The 12,644-nt window shown below is 45.7% G+C and overlaps 1 protein-coding gene across 2 annotated transcripts; it reads left to right on the top strand.

Moving 5' to 3' along the window:
* Nucleotides 1-4,620: 4,620 nt before the first annotated feature.
* LOC308677507 (mitochondrial inner membrane protein OXA1L-like) lies at nucleotides 4,621-11,816 on the top strand. 2 transcript variants are annotated; one of them, XM_081343961.1, is made up of 10 exons: nucleotides 4,621-4,717; nucleotides 6,250-6,381; nucleotides 6,493-6,685; nucleotides 7,490-7,633; nucleotides 7,915-8,000; nucleotides 8,080-8,244; nucleotides 8,599-8,703; nucleotides 10,849-11,011; nucleotides 11,106-11,186; nucleotides 11,560-11,816. In XM_081343961.1, the coding sequence occupies exons 1-10, from the start codon at nucleotides 4,658-4,660 to the stop codon at nucleotides 11,637-11,639; spliced, it is 1,209 nt and encodes a 402-aa protein (XP_081200087.1). In that variant the 5' UTR covers nucleotides 4,621-4,657; the 3' UTR covers nucleotides 11,640-11,816. The 2 variants fall into 2 exon arrangements, with proteins under 2 accessions (XP_081200087.1, XP_081200086.1); XM_081343960.1 differs by lacking the exon at nucleotides 4,621-4,717 and adding an exon at nucleotides 5,903-6,138.
* Nucleotides 11,817-12,644: the final 828 nt, after the last annotated feature.

The raw sequence follows: 12,644 nt of genomic DNA, 5'->3' as shown, positions 1-12,644 counted from the left end.
CTTCCTTGATCTACTCTGGGAAACAGACTCGTTGAATACTCTCAGTTTAATTTAAATTACACGGCAACCTTGAAACTGCTCCTTGCTTCTTAAAGCAATTCCCCACCCTGAAAATGAATTTTAAAACATTGTTTTAATTGGGACCCGAAGAGTGGGTGAGAAAAGAATAAGGAAGAAGGTGTGCAAAACAGTATTTTTAATGGGGGACGCAGACATGCAATCATTTTAATTCTCTTGAACCTCCCAGCTCTGAGATGACTTTTTTAAAATGGGTGTTAGCAGGTGTACTCTTTGTTATTTCACATTGGCAATTTTCTCTGACAATGCACAGAGAAAAGGGGGAGGAAATACTTAGGAAGGCCAGAGACATTGTTCCTTCTCATGCTTTATGTCTTCCTGTTTATTATTAGGCAGCCAAAACTGGCAGGATTAGAGGTCTTCTTTTGTCTGTGGAGATTCTCAATTGTTGAAGGAAAAATCTTCCTCAAGGTCCAGTCCAAGCCGGAAATAAATAAACGTGGAGACTACTTTAAAAAGAAGGTTGTAGTTTATTGAAGAGGAGAGCCAGACAGAAAAATGGCTCTAGAAAAAAAAGAGAGCACATGTAGTAGGGAGTGAGGTTTTATACCTTCTTGGGCTTTTGTTTGGAGTTGTTCCTGTGTCATGAACTTTGATCTGAGTCTGAATGTGCCTTTCTGGTATTCTGATGGTGGTGGGTTAATCCTATTATGTCCCGTCTTAGAGTTTGGGTGGGGTATGTACTGTAGATTTTAAGGGTCTTCCTGATCTCTTCAACGTCTATCTGGAGGGCTCCAAACTTCCTGAATGGAGTATTGCATCTGCATGTCTAAAAGCTGGTTTCTGCTGAATTGTCTGGCTGGGGCGGGTTGTGTGGAGAAGTTTCTGCCTTTTTAAAGATCTTCTCCATTATTCCTTTGGGGAAACATATTCTGCCTTTTTAATATTCCCATATTTAATATTTCTTTCTCTGGATTATTCCCACACAATCATCCAGGTCATGATTGTCCCAAAGGCGCTTTTCCAAAAGGTATTTGGACTATGTTGATTTTTTTTTCCTTGAAAATGTTTTGCTTCTCATCCAAGAAGCTCCTTCAGAACTGATGAGAAGCTAAAACATTTTCAAGGGGGGAAAAATATCAGGAAAGTCCTGTTGCCTTTTGGAAAAAGCACCTTTGGGACAACCATGATCTGGATGACTGAGGATCTCCATAGACAAAGAAGATAATATTTTAGCTTTTGCAGTAGAATGTTCATCTTTCTTGAGCAGAAGCCCACGATGGGATAAGAAGATAACCACTGAACTCTAAATCTAGATTAAATGTGGTTGAAATCCTGACAGACATCCAAATCTCACATGAAATATATATCTCAAGAAGTTGAGGGCCTACAGAAGAGAGGGTCTACTTTGGGGGGGGGGGTTACACCAAAGACAAGAGAAATTATTTGATTATCATTACTACTCATAACTGTAGAAATTGTAGAATATGTAGAAACGCTTACAAGCAAAGTCAACAGGGAAAATGAGATTTGCCTCATTGTACAACTGGTTGTTTTTTTTTATTATTGAAAAGTTTTACAGTACAGTTTATTTTTAACAAAACAAAACAAAACCCCTCCCAACCCCCTCCCCTCTTCCCAACCCTCCCCAACACCTCCCTCCCTCCCCCTCCCCCCTCCCCGACTTCCCAGAGCTAAATACAAGGTATAAAAGTAGAAACAATCATAATCTACCATATGCAAACAACAATAAACTATTAAATCTATCGCACTTTAACTCTTATAAAATAACTACAAGCAATATAAATATCACATCAATACTTATTCAAATGCTAAGTGGAACTTTTTAGTCCCATATTTATTCTGAATATAATCAATCCATTTTTTCCACTCCACAATATATCTCTGTTGCGAATGGTCTTTCAAGTACGCTGAGATCTTTGCCATTTCCTCCAGGTTGGAAACTTTTAAAGTCCATTCTTCTAATGGATGGGGAGGAACAGGCTTCAACTGAACCCGGACAAGACTGAATGGCTGTACGTACCGGCAAGCCAGGATACTCAGAACATCCCATCCCTTAACATCGGAGACAAGTTACTACCCCCTGTTGATAGGGCCCGCAACCTGGGTGTCCTCCTTGACTCGCAGCTCTCCCTGGAAGATCACATAGGAGCTGTGACCAAGGGGGCCTTCTCCCGGGTTCGACTAGTTCGCCAATTACGGCCTTATCTGGACCTGGATGCCTTACGTACAGTCACCCATGCTCTTGTGACCTCTCGCCTAGACTATTGTAACGCTCTCTACATGGGGCTGCCCTTGAGATCCACTCGGAAGCTTCAACTGGTGCAAAGTGCAGCGGCACGGACACTCTTGGGAGCCTCCCGATACTCCCATATCACACATCTCCTCCATGCGCTGCACTGGCTTCCAGTTGCCTTCCGTGTGAAGTTCAAGGTGCTAACAATGACATACAAAGCCCTACATGGCACTACGGGAGCACCTTCTGCCAATGTCAGCACCCCACCGTCCTGTGCGCTCCCACAGAGAGGGCCTCCTCAGGGTGCCACCGCTCAAGGAATGTCGGCTGGTGGCCCCCAGGGGGAGGGCATTCTCAGTGGGTGCGCCAGCCCTCTGGAACAGCTTACCAACCGAAATCCGGATGGCCCCCGACCTCCGCACCTTCCGGCGCGAATTAAAAACTTACCTGTTCCAGCAGTCCGGCCTGGCCTGATAGCTCTAATTGGGGTCCCAGTTTGTATTTTACTATTGTTTTTTTCACTATTGTTCATTCTGTATGCCTACCTTATTCTGTACACCGCCCCGAGTCCCTCGGGAGAAGGGCGGTTTATAAAAACAAATAAATAAATAAATAAATAAATATAGTCGGCAGTTCTTCCTTCTTCCAATATTGCCCTACTAAAAGTCTTGCTGCCTTGTACAACTGATTGTTAAGCGAATCACTCTTGGTAACACCATTGTTGAGTGCATCTGGCTTCCCCATTGTCTTTGCTTGTCAGCAGGTCACAAAAGGATGTGGGAGGACAGCACACACACCCCGGAGAAAGAAATATTTTGGGGACATTAAAAAGGCAGACTATTATATTTCCAGCCCAGGACCCCCCCTCCTTGCAAAACAGCCCCAGACACGGGAGGGGCTTCGGGGGGGCCATTCCTGCTTTTGCAACTTTCAGGGGGCTGGGAGGGGATGCTGGCTCAGGAATTCTGGGAGTTGAATTCTGGAAGTCCACGAGTCATAAAAGAGCCAAGGTTGCCTATCCCTGGAGTAGACAATCTCGTCCTTGCTGGTTTGAACTCTGGATGAGGATCTCGGGATGGGTACCACCAAATTGCTGGCAAAGCAGAAATCCAAAGTACAGTGAAGAAATAAAAAACCAAGGTCAAAACTGCTCTTTTGGCTTCATTCTCCTAAGTGGCCACGGTGGGGAGCTGCTGTTGATCCTGCCTGTTGAATTGAATTACGTTCCTAAATTAGCTTTTTTAATATATAACATAAAAATAAAAATGAGCACGAATAACAAGAAAATAATGCATGCAGCAGCTCCCCGCCGTGGCCACTTGGCAGAAATGAAACCAAAGGAGTTACAGTAGTTAAGATCTTCTTAACCACTTTAAGAAGCGTAGACTGAGGAATTCTGGGAGTTGAAGTCTCCAAGACTCGAAGTCGCCAAGGTTGAAACGTATACATATATATCTATATCTGTATCTGTATCTATATCTATATCTATATATCTATATCTATCTATATATCTATATATCTATATATCTATATCTATCTATCTATCTATCTATCTATATATATATATAGATATATAGATATAGATGTATGTATATATATATATATATATATAGATAGATAGATATAGATGTATGTATGTATATATATATATATAGATAGATAGATATAGATGTATATATATATATATATATATATATATATATATATATATATATATATATATATATATATATATATATATATATATATATATATATATATATATATATATATATATATATATATATATATATATATATATATATATATATATATATATATATATATATATATATATATATATATATATATATATATATATATATATATATATATATATATATATATCCCCTTCATGGATTACTATATATACATACATGTATGTATGTATGTATGTATGTATAGCTAGACTGGGAGGGATGCCCTAAGCTATCATGGCAGCATCATTGCCCGTGAGAAATATGGCCGCGCTTCCTCTTCCGTCTAACCTCGACGGCAATAAACATGGCTTCGCTACGCCGAAAGGAAGGCTCGAAAGTGCCCGTGACAAACATGGCTACACTGGAGAAGTCTATCCTTCTCGACTCTCCGAGTCTTTTATTTTATTTCTTTTTTCCGCCAATCAACTCCGGGCCCCTAAAGAGGAACTCCTCGGGAGGTTAGGCGCCCTTCGCCTTAGAGGTCGCACGGGGGCGGGGGGGGAGAGAGCGAGACGCAAAGCCGCGTGCCCGTAACCAAGAGGGCCGCGGCGGCCTCAGAAGAGCGTCCACACGGCCCTTCCGGCCCACGCTCCGGTCACGTGACAAGGCAGCCGGGTCCTCCGCGGCGGTCAAGCCGGAGACCATGGCGGCTTTCGCGGCGCTGCGGCGAGCGTGGATCGCGGCGGGGAGGCTTCACCCTCAGGTGGGTATGCCCAGGAGGGGGCTCTGACGTCACACGCCCGTCGCCTGGTGGGAGATGTAGTCCGTCGGGCCCGCCTCAGGCCCGGCGCTGCTCGTCCTTGCAGGGGAGCCTGACCCAGGGGCGGATTCACCGTCGGGGATCGGATGGGGAGTCCCTACGACAGGGGCCTTCAAACTTGGCCCTTTGATGACTTGTGGACTTCAACTCCCAGAATTCCTCAGCCAGGGTGCCTGGCTGAGGAGTTTTAGCAGTTGAAGTTCAAGCAGGGGGTCTTCAAAGTTGGCCCTTTGATGACTTGTGGACTTCAATTCCCAGAATTCCTCAGCCAGAGTGAGGGAACTATGACCTTTTGATGACTTGTGGACTTCAGCTCCCAGAATTCCTGAGGCAGACACGCTGGCTGAGGAATTCTGGGAGTTGAAGTCCACAAGTCATCAAAGGGTCAAGTTTGAAGACCCCCTGCCCTAAGAGGAGCCTCCGCTTGGCCTCCTCCCCTCCAGATCCAGAACTTAGGCCCAAGCCTGGGGGGGGCTCATCTCAGCCGGTTCCCCCCCTGTTCATCGTGCCTCCTCGGCATGGCCTGCAAGGGGTCGCCCCCCCCCGAACGTTGCAAAAGCAGGAATGGCCCCCTTGAAGCCCCTCCCGAGTCTGGGGCTGTTTTGCAAGGAGGGGGTCCTGGGCTGGTGCTCCCTGAGCTGGGTTGCTTCCTGACAGGCGTCTCCTGACCAGACTGGGGGACATCATCAGTGCTAGAAGTATGTGGAGTTTGCAGAGAGGAGGAGGAGGAGGAGGAGGAAGAGAAGGACTCTGGGGTCCTGCGTGGTCCCTGAGCTGAGTTGCTTCCTGGCAGGCGTCTCCTGACCAGACTAGGTAACATCATCAGTGCTGGAAGCGTCTATGGAGATTCTCAGTCATCCAGGTGGTGGTTGTTCCAAAAGTGCTTTTTTTTTTTCAGGAGGCAACAGGACTTACTTGATTTTCTTTGAAGACGTTTCGCTTCTCATCCAGGGAGCTTCTTCAGCTCAAGCTTGCAGACAGCCGGCCATTTGCATTCTTCACTGTCTTCCAACAGTGAAGGCACACAGGGCAGAAAAACATCCCGCAGCCAAAAGGGCTCCACAGCCACTTGCACCACTCAGGGCACCCTGAGGACACAGGTAAACCTCCGAAGGGCCCCAAAGGAGGCAGCTGAGCAGCTGACCGCAAAAGGGGTATCAATCCTTCCACTCCCTGCCGTCTAAGTCAGAGCTGAGGAAGCTTCTTGGAGGAGAAGCGAAATGTCTTCGGAGAAAAACAAGGAAGTCCACCTTTGGGACATCAGTGCTAAGGGAACGGCACTTGCAATGAAGAGGAGGTTCTGGGGTCCTGGCTGCTCGCTTGAGCTGGGTTGTTTCCTCGCAGACATTTCATTACCGGACTGGGTAACATCATCTGTGCTGCAAGGGAATGGCGTTTGCAGGGAGAAGGAGGAGGAGGACTGTGGCATTGCAATTCCCGGTGTATTCAGATGCTTTTTGCCCCTTCCTTTGTAGGTTCACAGGACCTCTGTTCCTCTGAGGTGGTCCCAGGCCAGAACTTTCATTCCTCGGTTGAAGAGTTTTCCTCTCGCTCCTTGGAGACCCATAATCCGGAGTCAGAGCACTGCAGCCGTGGCAGGCATCCAGGTGGGGCAACTGCTTGGACTGTTCGAAGGGATGTAAAAGGAAAACCCATCCGGGAGTGACGTTTGCATGTGGGGACCGCCCTTACCTTCATTTATACCTTTCCCCTGGCAGGTTGCTCAAGGTGTATCCACCCTACCTCTGGAGGAAGTCATCCCTTTAGAGGAACTTGGTCAAGTAGTTTTGCAAGAACCGACTTTGGCTGAACTGGGCCTGGAAAGCTACACCCCGGTGGGCTTTATCCTGAAGCTTTTGGAATCTCTCCACATGGACCTGGGGCTGCCTTGGTGGGGAGCCATTGTGGCAGGTAAAGGGGATTATGGGATACTTATAAGCAGATGGGAACAGAAAAACCTGCTTATACGGGTAGTCCTCGACTTACGACCACAGTGGAGGGCAACATTTCTCTGGTTAAGCGAGACGTTTGTTAAGTGAGCTCTGCCCCATTGTACGACCTTTCTTGCCACAGCTGCTAAGGAAGTCACTGCGGTTGTTAATTTGGTAACACGGTCGTTAAGTGAATCTGGCTTCCCCCTATTGACTTTGCTTGCCAGTAGGTCGCCACAGGCGATCACGTGACTCCGGGACGCTGCAACCGTCATAAATGTGAGTTGGTTGCCCAGCGTCTGAATGTTGATCGCGTGACCGTGCAATGTCATAAACGTGGAAAAAAGGTCATAAGTCACTTTTTTTCAATGATGCTGTAGCTTCAATTACTAAATGGAACTGTTGCAAGTCGAGGACTGCGTGTATGCCAGTGGACAAGGAATTGCGCATTGTGACTAGGAACAGAAGTCAAATCACAACTGGCTGGTAAGCCAGGCCAAAATTGGTGGACAGAATTGTATATTCTATATGTTTTTTTTCATTCTCACAGGTGTCCCAAATCAGCAGAGTGAAGTCTTGAGTTGTTGTTTTTTTTAAAAAAAAAACTTTAAAAAAATAATTTTATTTTTGGGAAATGACCTCCCACCTTGTGTTCCTGTGGCTCATCACAGCCTCGCATCCAGCTATGGGCTTTCTGCATCTCTAGGGTAAATTCTTGAGGGCCTGAACCTTGTGTAGTTGCCCTGCAAAGTAATGCAATTCTTCTCTCCTGCCCAATTTCCAGGGACGGTATGTATACGCTGTCTGGTTTTCCCACTCATTGTAAAGAGCCAGCGAGACGCAGTCGAATTAAACAACCACATACCCCAAATTACTGCATTAACTGCTAGAATCAGCGAAGCCAAGAAGACTGGCAACAGACAACAGTGTGAGTTTAAAATGGGATCAAACCTGCGTGGGGTTAAAACAAAGCTTGGGGATCGATCAAAGTCTGCAACAGCAGCCGTTGAGATCAGGCTTAAGGAGGGCAAAGTGGATGGAAAGGTGATCTTCCACTAATATTCCCGACCTCTAAAATGCAGTACTATGGTTGAGGGAGAAAGGAATTGTAGTCCACTATCTGGAGGACAGGAAGTGTTCATAAGCAACACTTGCAAGGCAGATTTAGTTGTATCTTAGCATCACATTTCCTGTCTCTTTTGCTCCCAGTTTCGCAGGCCGTCATGGATCTGGAACACTATCAGAAGACCCATAATGTTAACCCCCTGCGAGGATTAATCACGCCTTTGGTCCAGGTCAGCTTCTATGGCGTGCTTGGAACTTGTTATCGTGTGCAAGGCTTACCGGCTTGACCTCTTCTCTTCTCGGTCTCAGGCACCCATTTTCATCTCGTTCTTCTTTGCCCTACGCAAAATGGCGGAGTGTCCTGTGCCCAGCATGCAGACAGGGGGACTCTGGTGGTTCACGGACCTCACAGCCTCGGATCCTTACTACATACTTCCCGTGATGGTGTCCGTCACCATGTGGATCGTTACAGAGGTACGATTTGGGCAATTTGAAAGTGAAGTCTGGTTAGCCACAGATTTTTGCTATTACTTAGCGCTCCCCCAAATCTCTTCCTCCACCTGTCAGGATTTTAAAAGACGTTGGTAGGTATGAGAGCACGCTTCTGGGGTGGACCATATAAAAATCTACCCAGATCTTGACTAAGGATTGAGTTGGCTCTCCATTTATCCGAAGCCTGGCTCTACCTGGATCTTGTAACCTTGTTTCCTGTCAGGCTGATTCTAAACCATCCTGGTGGTGTGAAATGAGGACTGGGGATAGGTACGTGAAGCAGGAAGAGTAGAAAATTGAGCAGTGGCCACTGGATAACACCTGTCTTTTCTTCAGACTGCAATGCAAGCGGGACCTCCAAACCCAAACCTGGACCTAATGAAAAAGGTTTTCCGAGTGATGCCTGTGCTCTTCCTTCCTTTCATAATTTCCTTTCCAACGGTAAGAGGGCATTTCGGCTGGGTTCTGCGGAAAACCCCACACAGATGTTTATTTATTGATCAAATTTATAGGCAGTCTTGTCTCACTGTCATTTGCAGATTGTAGTTGTGCAAGGCAAAGAGGTAGACATAACTTTCCTAAGTCTCATAGCTTCAAAGGTGGCACAGTTGGAAGCCTGCATGCTGTTCTGTCCCAGCCTACGTGACTCCTTGTGATGCTCACAAGGAGAAACCCCTCTTCCAAGAAACAGGCAGAAACCGCAACAAAAAAACCAACCCCTTTTATTCTCAGACCTGAATCAATGTCGAAGGCAAACAAAACAACAATCCACAGAAACTCAATCCTCAACATGAATGGTTGCCTTTGGCAACCAGCACTTTCCACACCTTCCCTTTTATAATTCAGCCAAGGCGTGGCTTCCTAACGCCTTCTCCTTTGCCTTTGGAGCCGCCCCATTGCATTCCTCTGTCCTACTCGCTTCTCTTGCCTGCGCATTCATGCGTCTGTGATTTGTCCCAGCTGTTCTTCATCACTGTCCAACTCAGGCTCCCAGCACAGCTGTTTCTCAGCCTGAGTGTGAGTAGAGGGGCCAGGCTCCTCGTCCGACTATAAGTCTTGGAGCTCCTCAGAGCCTTCCTCCGACTCTGATGTCACTCCAGGCCCCTCCTCTGATTCCTCAGACTCAGCTGCCGGATCCACTGGCTGGCGAGGAATCACAACACATACTTTCCACACTGAGTGACCTTTTTGTTCTACAAGTTATTTGTTCATTTATTTAATCATATTTGTATAGCCACTCGTCTCACACAGTGACTCTGGACAGCATGCGTAGTAATAATCTAGAGCGTATTAAAGCCATTAAAACAACGTATTTAATTAAATTAAGAAAAAAGTGGTGAAAAAAACATACAGGGTGTACTTTGGGCTAGTAGTTAAGGCTGCAGGCTGGACACCAGGAGACTTGAGTTCTAGTCCTGCCTTGAGCACGAAAGCCAACTAGGTGACTTTGGGCAAGTCACTCTTTCTCAGCCCAAGCGCTTCACAGGGTTGTCGTGGGGGGAAAATAGGAAGAGGATTAGGTATGTTTGCCACCTCAAGTTATTTACAAAAATAATAAAAGCAAGATTTTTTTTTAAAAAAAGTCATACAAGCATCTAACAGGCTCCATTCTACCAAGTGTTCCCCTACCAAGGGCTGGGATCTTATAGCAGAAAGGGCTTTTTTCCTAGCCCCAAATAAAACAGTCCCTGTCCCACAACGTGTCTCTCCTGCCAGGCCTGATAGGAATGGATATAACCAGGGAGAGGCAGTCGTTCAGATATCTCAATTCCATGCCACGTAGGGCTTTAAAAGGAGAAAAACACCTTGAATTGGACCCAGAAGCAAACTGGCAACCAGGGCACCTCACGTAGCAGAGTGTAGCAAGTGCAGATCTTGGAGCAGGCATTATTACTGCAGCAGCACCAACTGAAACCTCTGGATATTTTTTCCAAGGGTAGCCCCGCATAGAGTGCATTACAGTAGTCCATTCAGAAGGCGAATACGGCAGGAATGACAGAAAGTAGAGTCTCCTGACCCAAGAAAGGGCGCAGTTGGCACACTGCATGAAGCCGTGCAGAGGCCCTCCTGGCCACAGATCCCACCTACTCTTCAAGCAGGCGTCCTGACTCCAGAGGAACCCCCAAGCTGTGCACGAGGTTTGCTTGGGGCAGGGCAACCCCATCCAACACAAAGATGGTAAATCCCCCACATACAGAAGGCCTTAAAACCTAAAAGCCACTCAATTCAGCTAAAGCCTCTTCTTCCCCCACAACTTTCAGGCACTAAGGAAGGACTTCAGCAGCATCATGTAGCTCATCAGGGGCAGAGATGTAGAGCAGGTTATTATCAACTAAGCGTCTAGTCCATATAAGGTAGGACTGCATCCACTCTGTCATTTCTGGTTTTCAGTGGTGCAGGGAGAGATCACCTAATAATTTCAATAAAGAATATACCTAGCTCAGTGTTGGATTCCTGGTGTGAGCTTAGTTTTCCTGCAGACATTTCTATACCAGGCTAGATAACAACATCAGTGCAGGAAGGAGCGAAGCAAACCTAGAACCCAGCAGATCATCTGATGTTCCGTGCTCTCTTTCTCCCATGCAGGCCGTCTTTACCTACTGGCTGACATCCAACTTATTCTCTATTATGCAAATATTACTGTTTCGTTTACCTGCCACTCGTACTTTTTTTCACATTCCTGAGAGGGTGACACACAATCCTACGAGCTTAACCCCGCAGGAAGATTTTCTGAAGAGCATCAAGGAAGGTGAGTTGAGAGATAATAGCTGAAGGCAGGAATGGGTTGACCAGATTCACATGGTCATGCAAGCTTGGCTGCCTCCTGCTCTAATCTCTCCTAGGATGGCAGAATATCCAGATGGCTCATCAGCTAGACGAAAGACAGAGGTACCTCAAAAAACAACTGGATTCGACACACAAAGGTAAGCCTCTTTCACTGTTACTTGCTGCCATCCATGATCACAAATGCTTGTATTTTGCATTTCAGAAAGGGGAGGTCTGATCCTCCAGACGTTGCTGAACTACAACGTCATCATAGGTCCTGGTATAGGATGCTGGGAATTGTAGTTCAGCAGCATCCAGAGAAAGTCTACCTACAGCCTTTTAAAACATCTGGTTTGTAAATGTGAGATTCAGGCTGCTAAGCCTAATAGATTTTTACAAGATCCAAACGATCTTTTTTTTCAGCTTGATTGCAGAAGTTGCTTGGAGTGGGGGGGCAGGGATATACAAGGTGGTTTTTACTTTGAAAAAAATACACAGAAGCTATATTGTTGTGCTCTCTTTCATTCACAGGGTCACTCCACCAAACCTTTTCCCATAAAACCTCACAGCGTCCAAGCAAACCATCGCCACAAAAGAGAGATTTAGGATGAATGCTACCAAGCTGTGTTCAAGGCAAAAATGTTTTCCCACCTCCCTCATCCTTTTGCTCTAGTTTAAACTATTAATTTTGTTTTCCATTTGCTCTGAGAGCATGTGTGTAAATGTGTCTGTAAATTTATTACATAAAATTATGCTTTGAATTAACAAATCTTTCCAAATTAAATATTTTGCAAAAAAAAGAAAAGGTCGGTATATCAGGAGCATGAGGTCAGAAATAACATGTAATGTATGCAACTCACCCTCAAAAGGATGTTCACATAATTATATCAAGTTGATGTTGTCCACCCTGATGGTTGGTCTGCAATAACAAGAAATCCCACATTGGGCATTATTAGTGGATTGTAAGGCTATTGATTTATTCCATAAATGCATATGGCACCCCATTTGAGCAAAGCACGAAACAAAAATTACAGATAAAAACAGTACAACAAATAACAAAGATGGCACATAACAGTAATCCATTTCTCAAGTAATGCAATAAATACAGAAACCAGGCTCCAATGACTATTCTGTCCTTATGTCTAATGAAAGAGCCAGGTTTTAAAGGCGTTACCAAAAGCCAACAAAGAAAAGGCATCTTGGTGACTGGGTAGGCTGATTCAAAGGGCAGGTACCAGGACGGAGAAGACACATTTTGTAGATTCTCTAAATGACATTGTCTTGCACAAAGATTCTAGAGCATATCCACCCTACCAGACATCCAATGGAAGGTGTCTCGGATTTCCGGGCCCCATATTATGAAGGGATTTAAAAGTGATAACCAGAATATTTAACTGCATCCAGAAATCTAATGGAAGCCAATGCAGTTCACATAGTGGCGGTAAAGGTAAAGGTTCCCCCGCACATGTGTGCTAGTCGTTTCCAACTCTAGGGGCTGGTGCTCATCTCCGCTTCAAAGCCGAAGAGCCAGCACTTGTCCGAGGACGTCTCCGTGGTCATGTGGCCGGCATGACTAGACGCCAAAGGTGCACGGAACGCTGTTACCTTCCCACCGT

The sequence above is a fragment of the Vipera berus genome, assembly GCF_964194415.1.
Source record: "Vipera berus genome assembly, chromosome: Z".
Taxonomy (NCBI): domain Eukaryota; kingdom Metazoa; phylum Chordata; class Lepidosauria; order Squamata; family Viperidae; genus Vipera; species Vipera berus.
The sequence above is the reverse complement of the archived record's forward strand: the minus strand, read 5'-3'. Positions and strand labels throughout refer to the sequence as shown.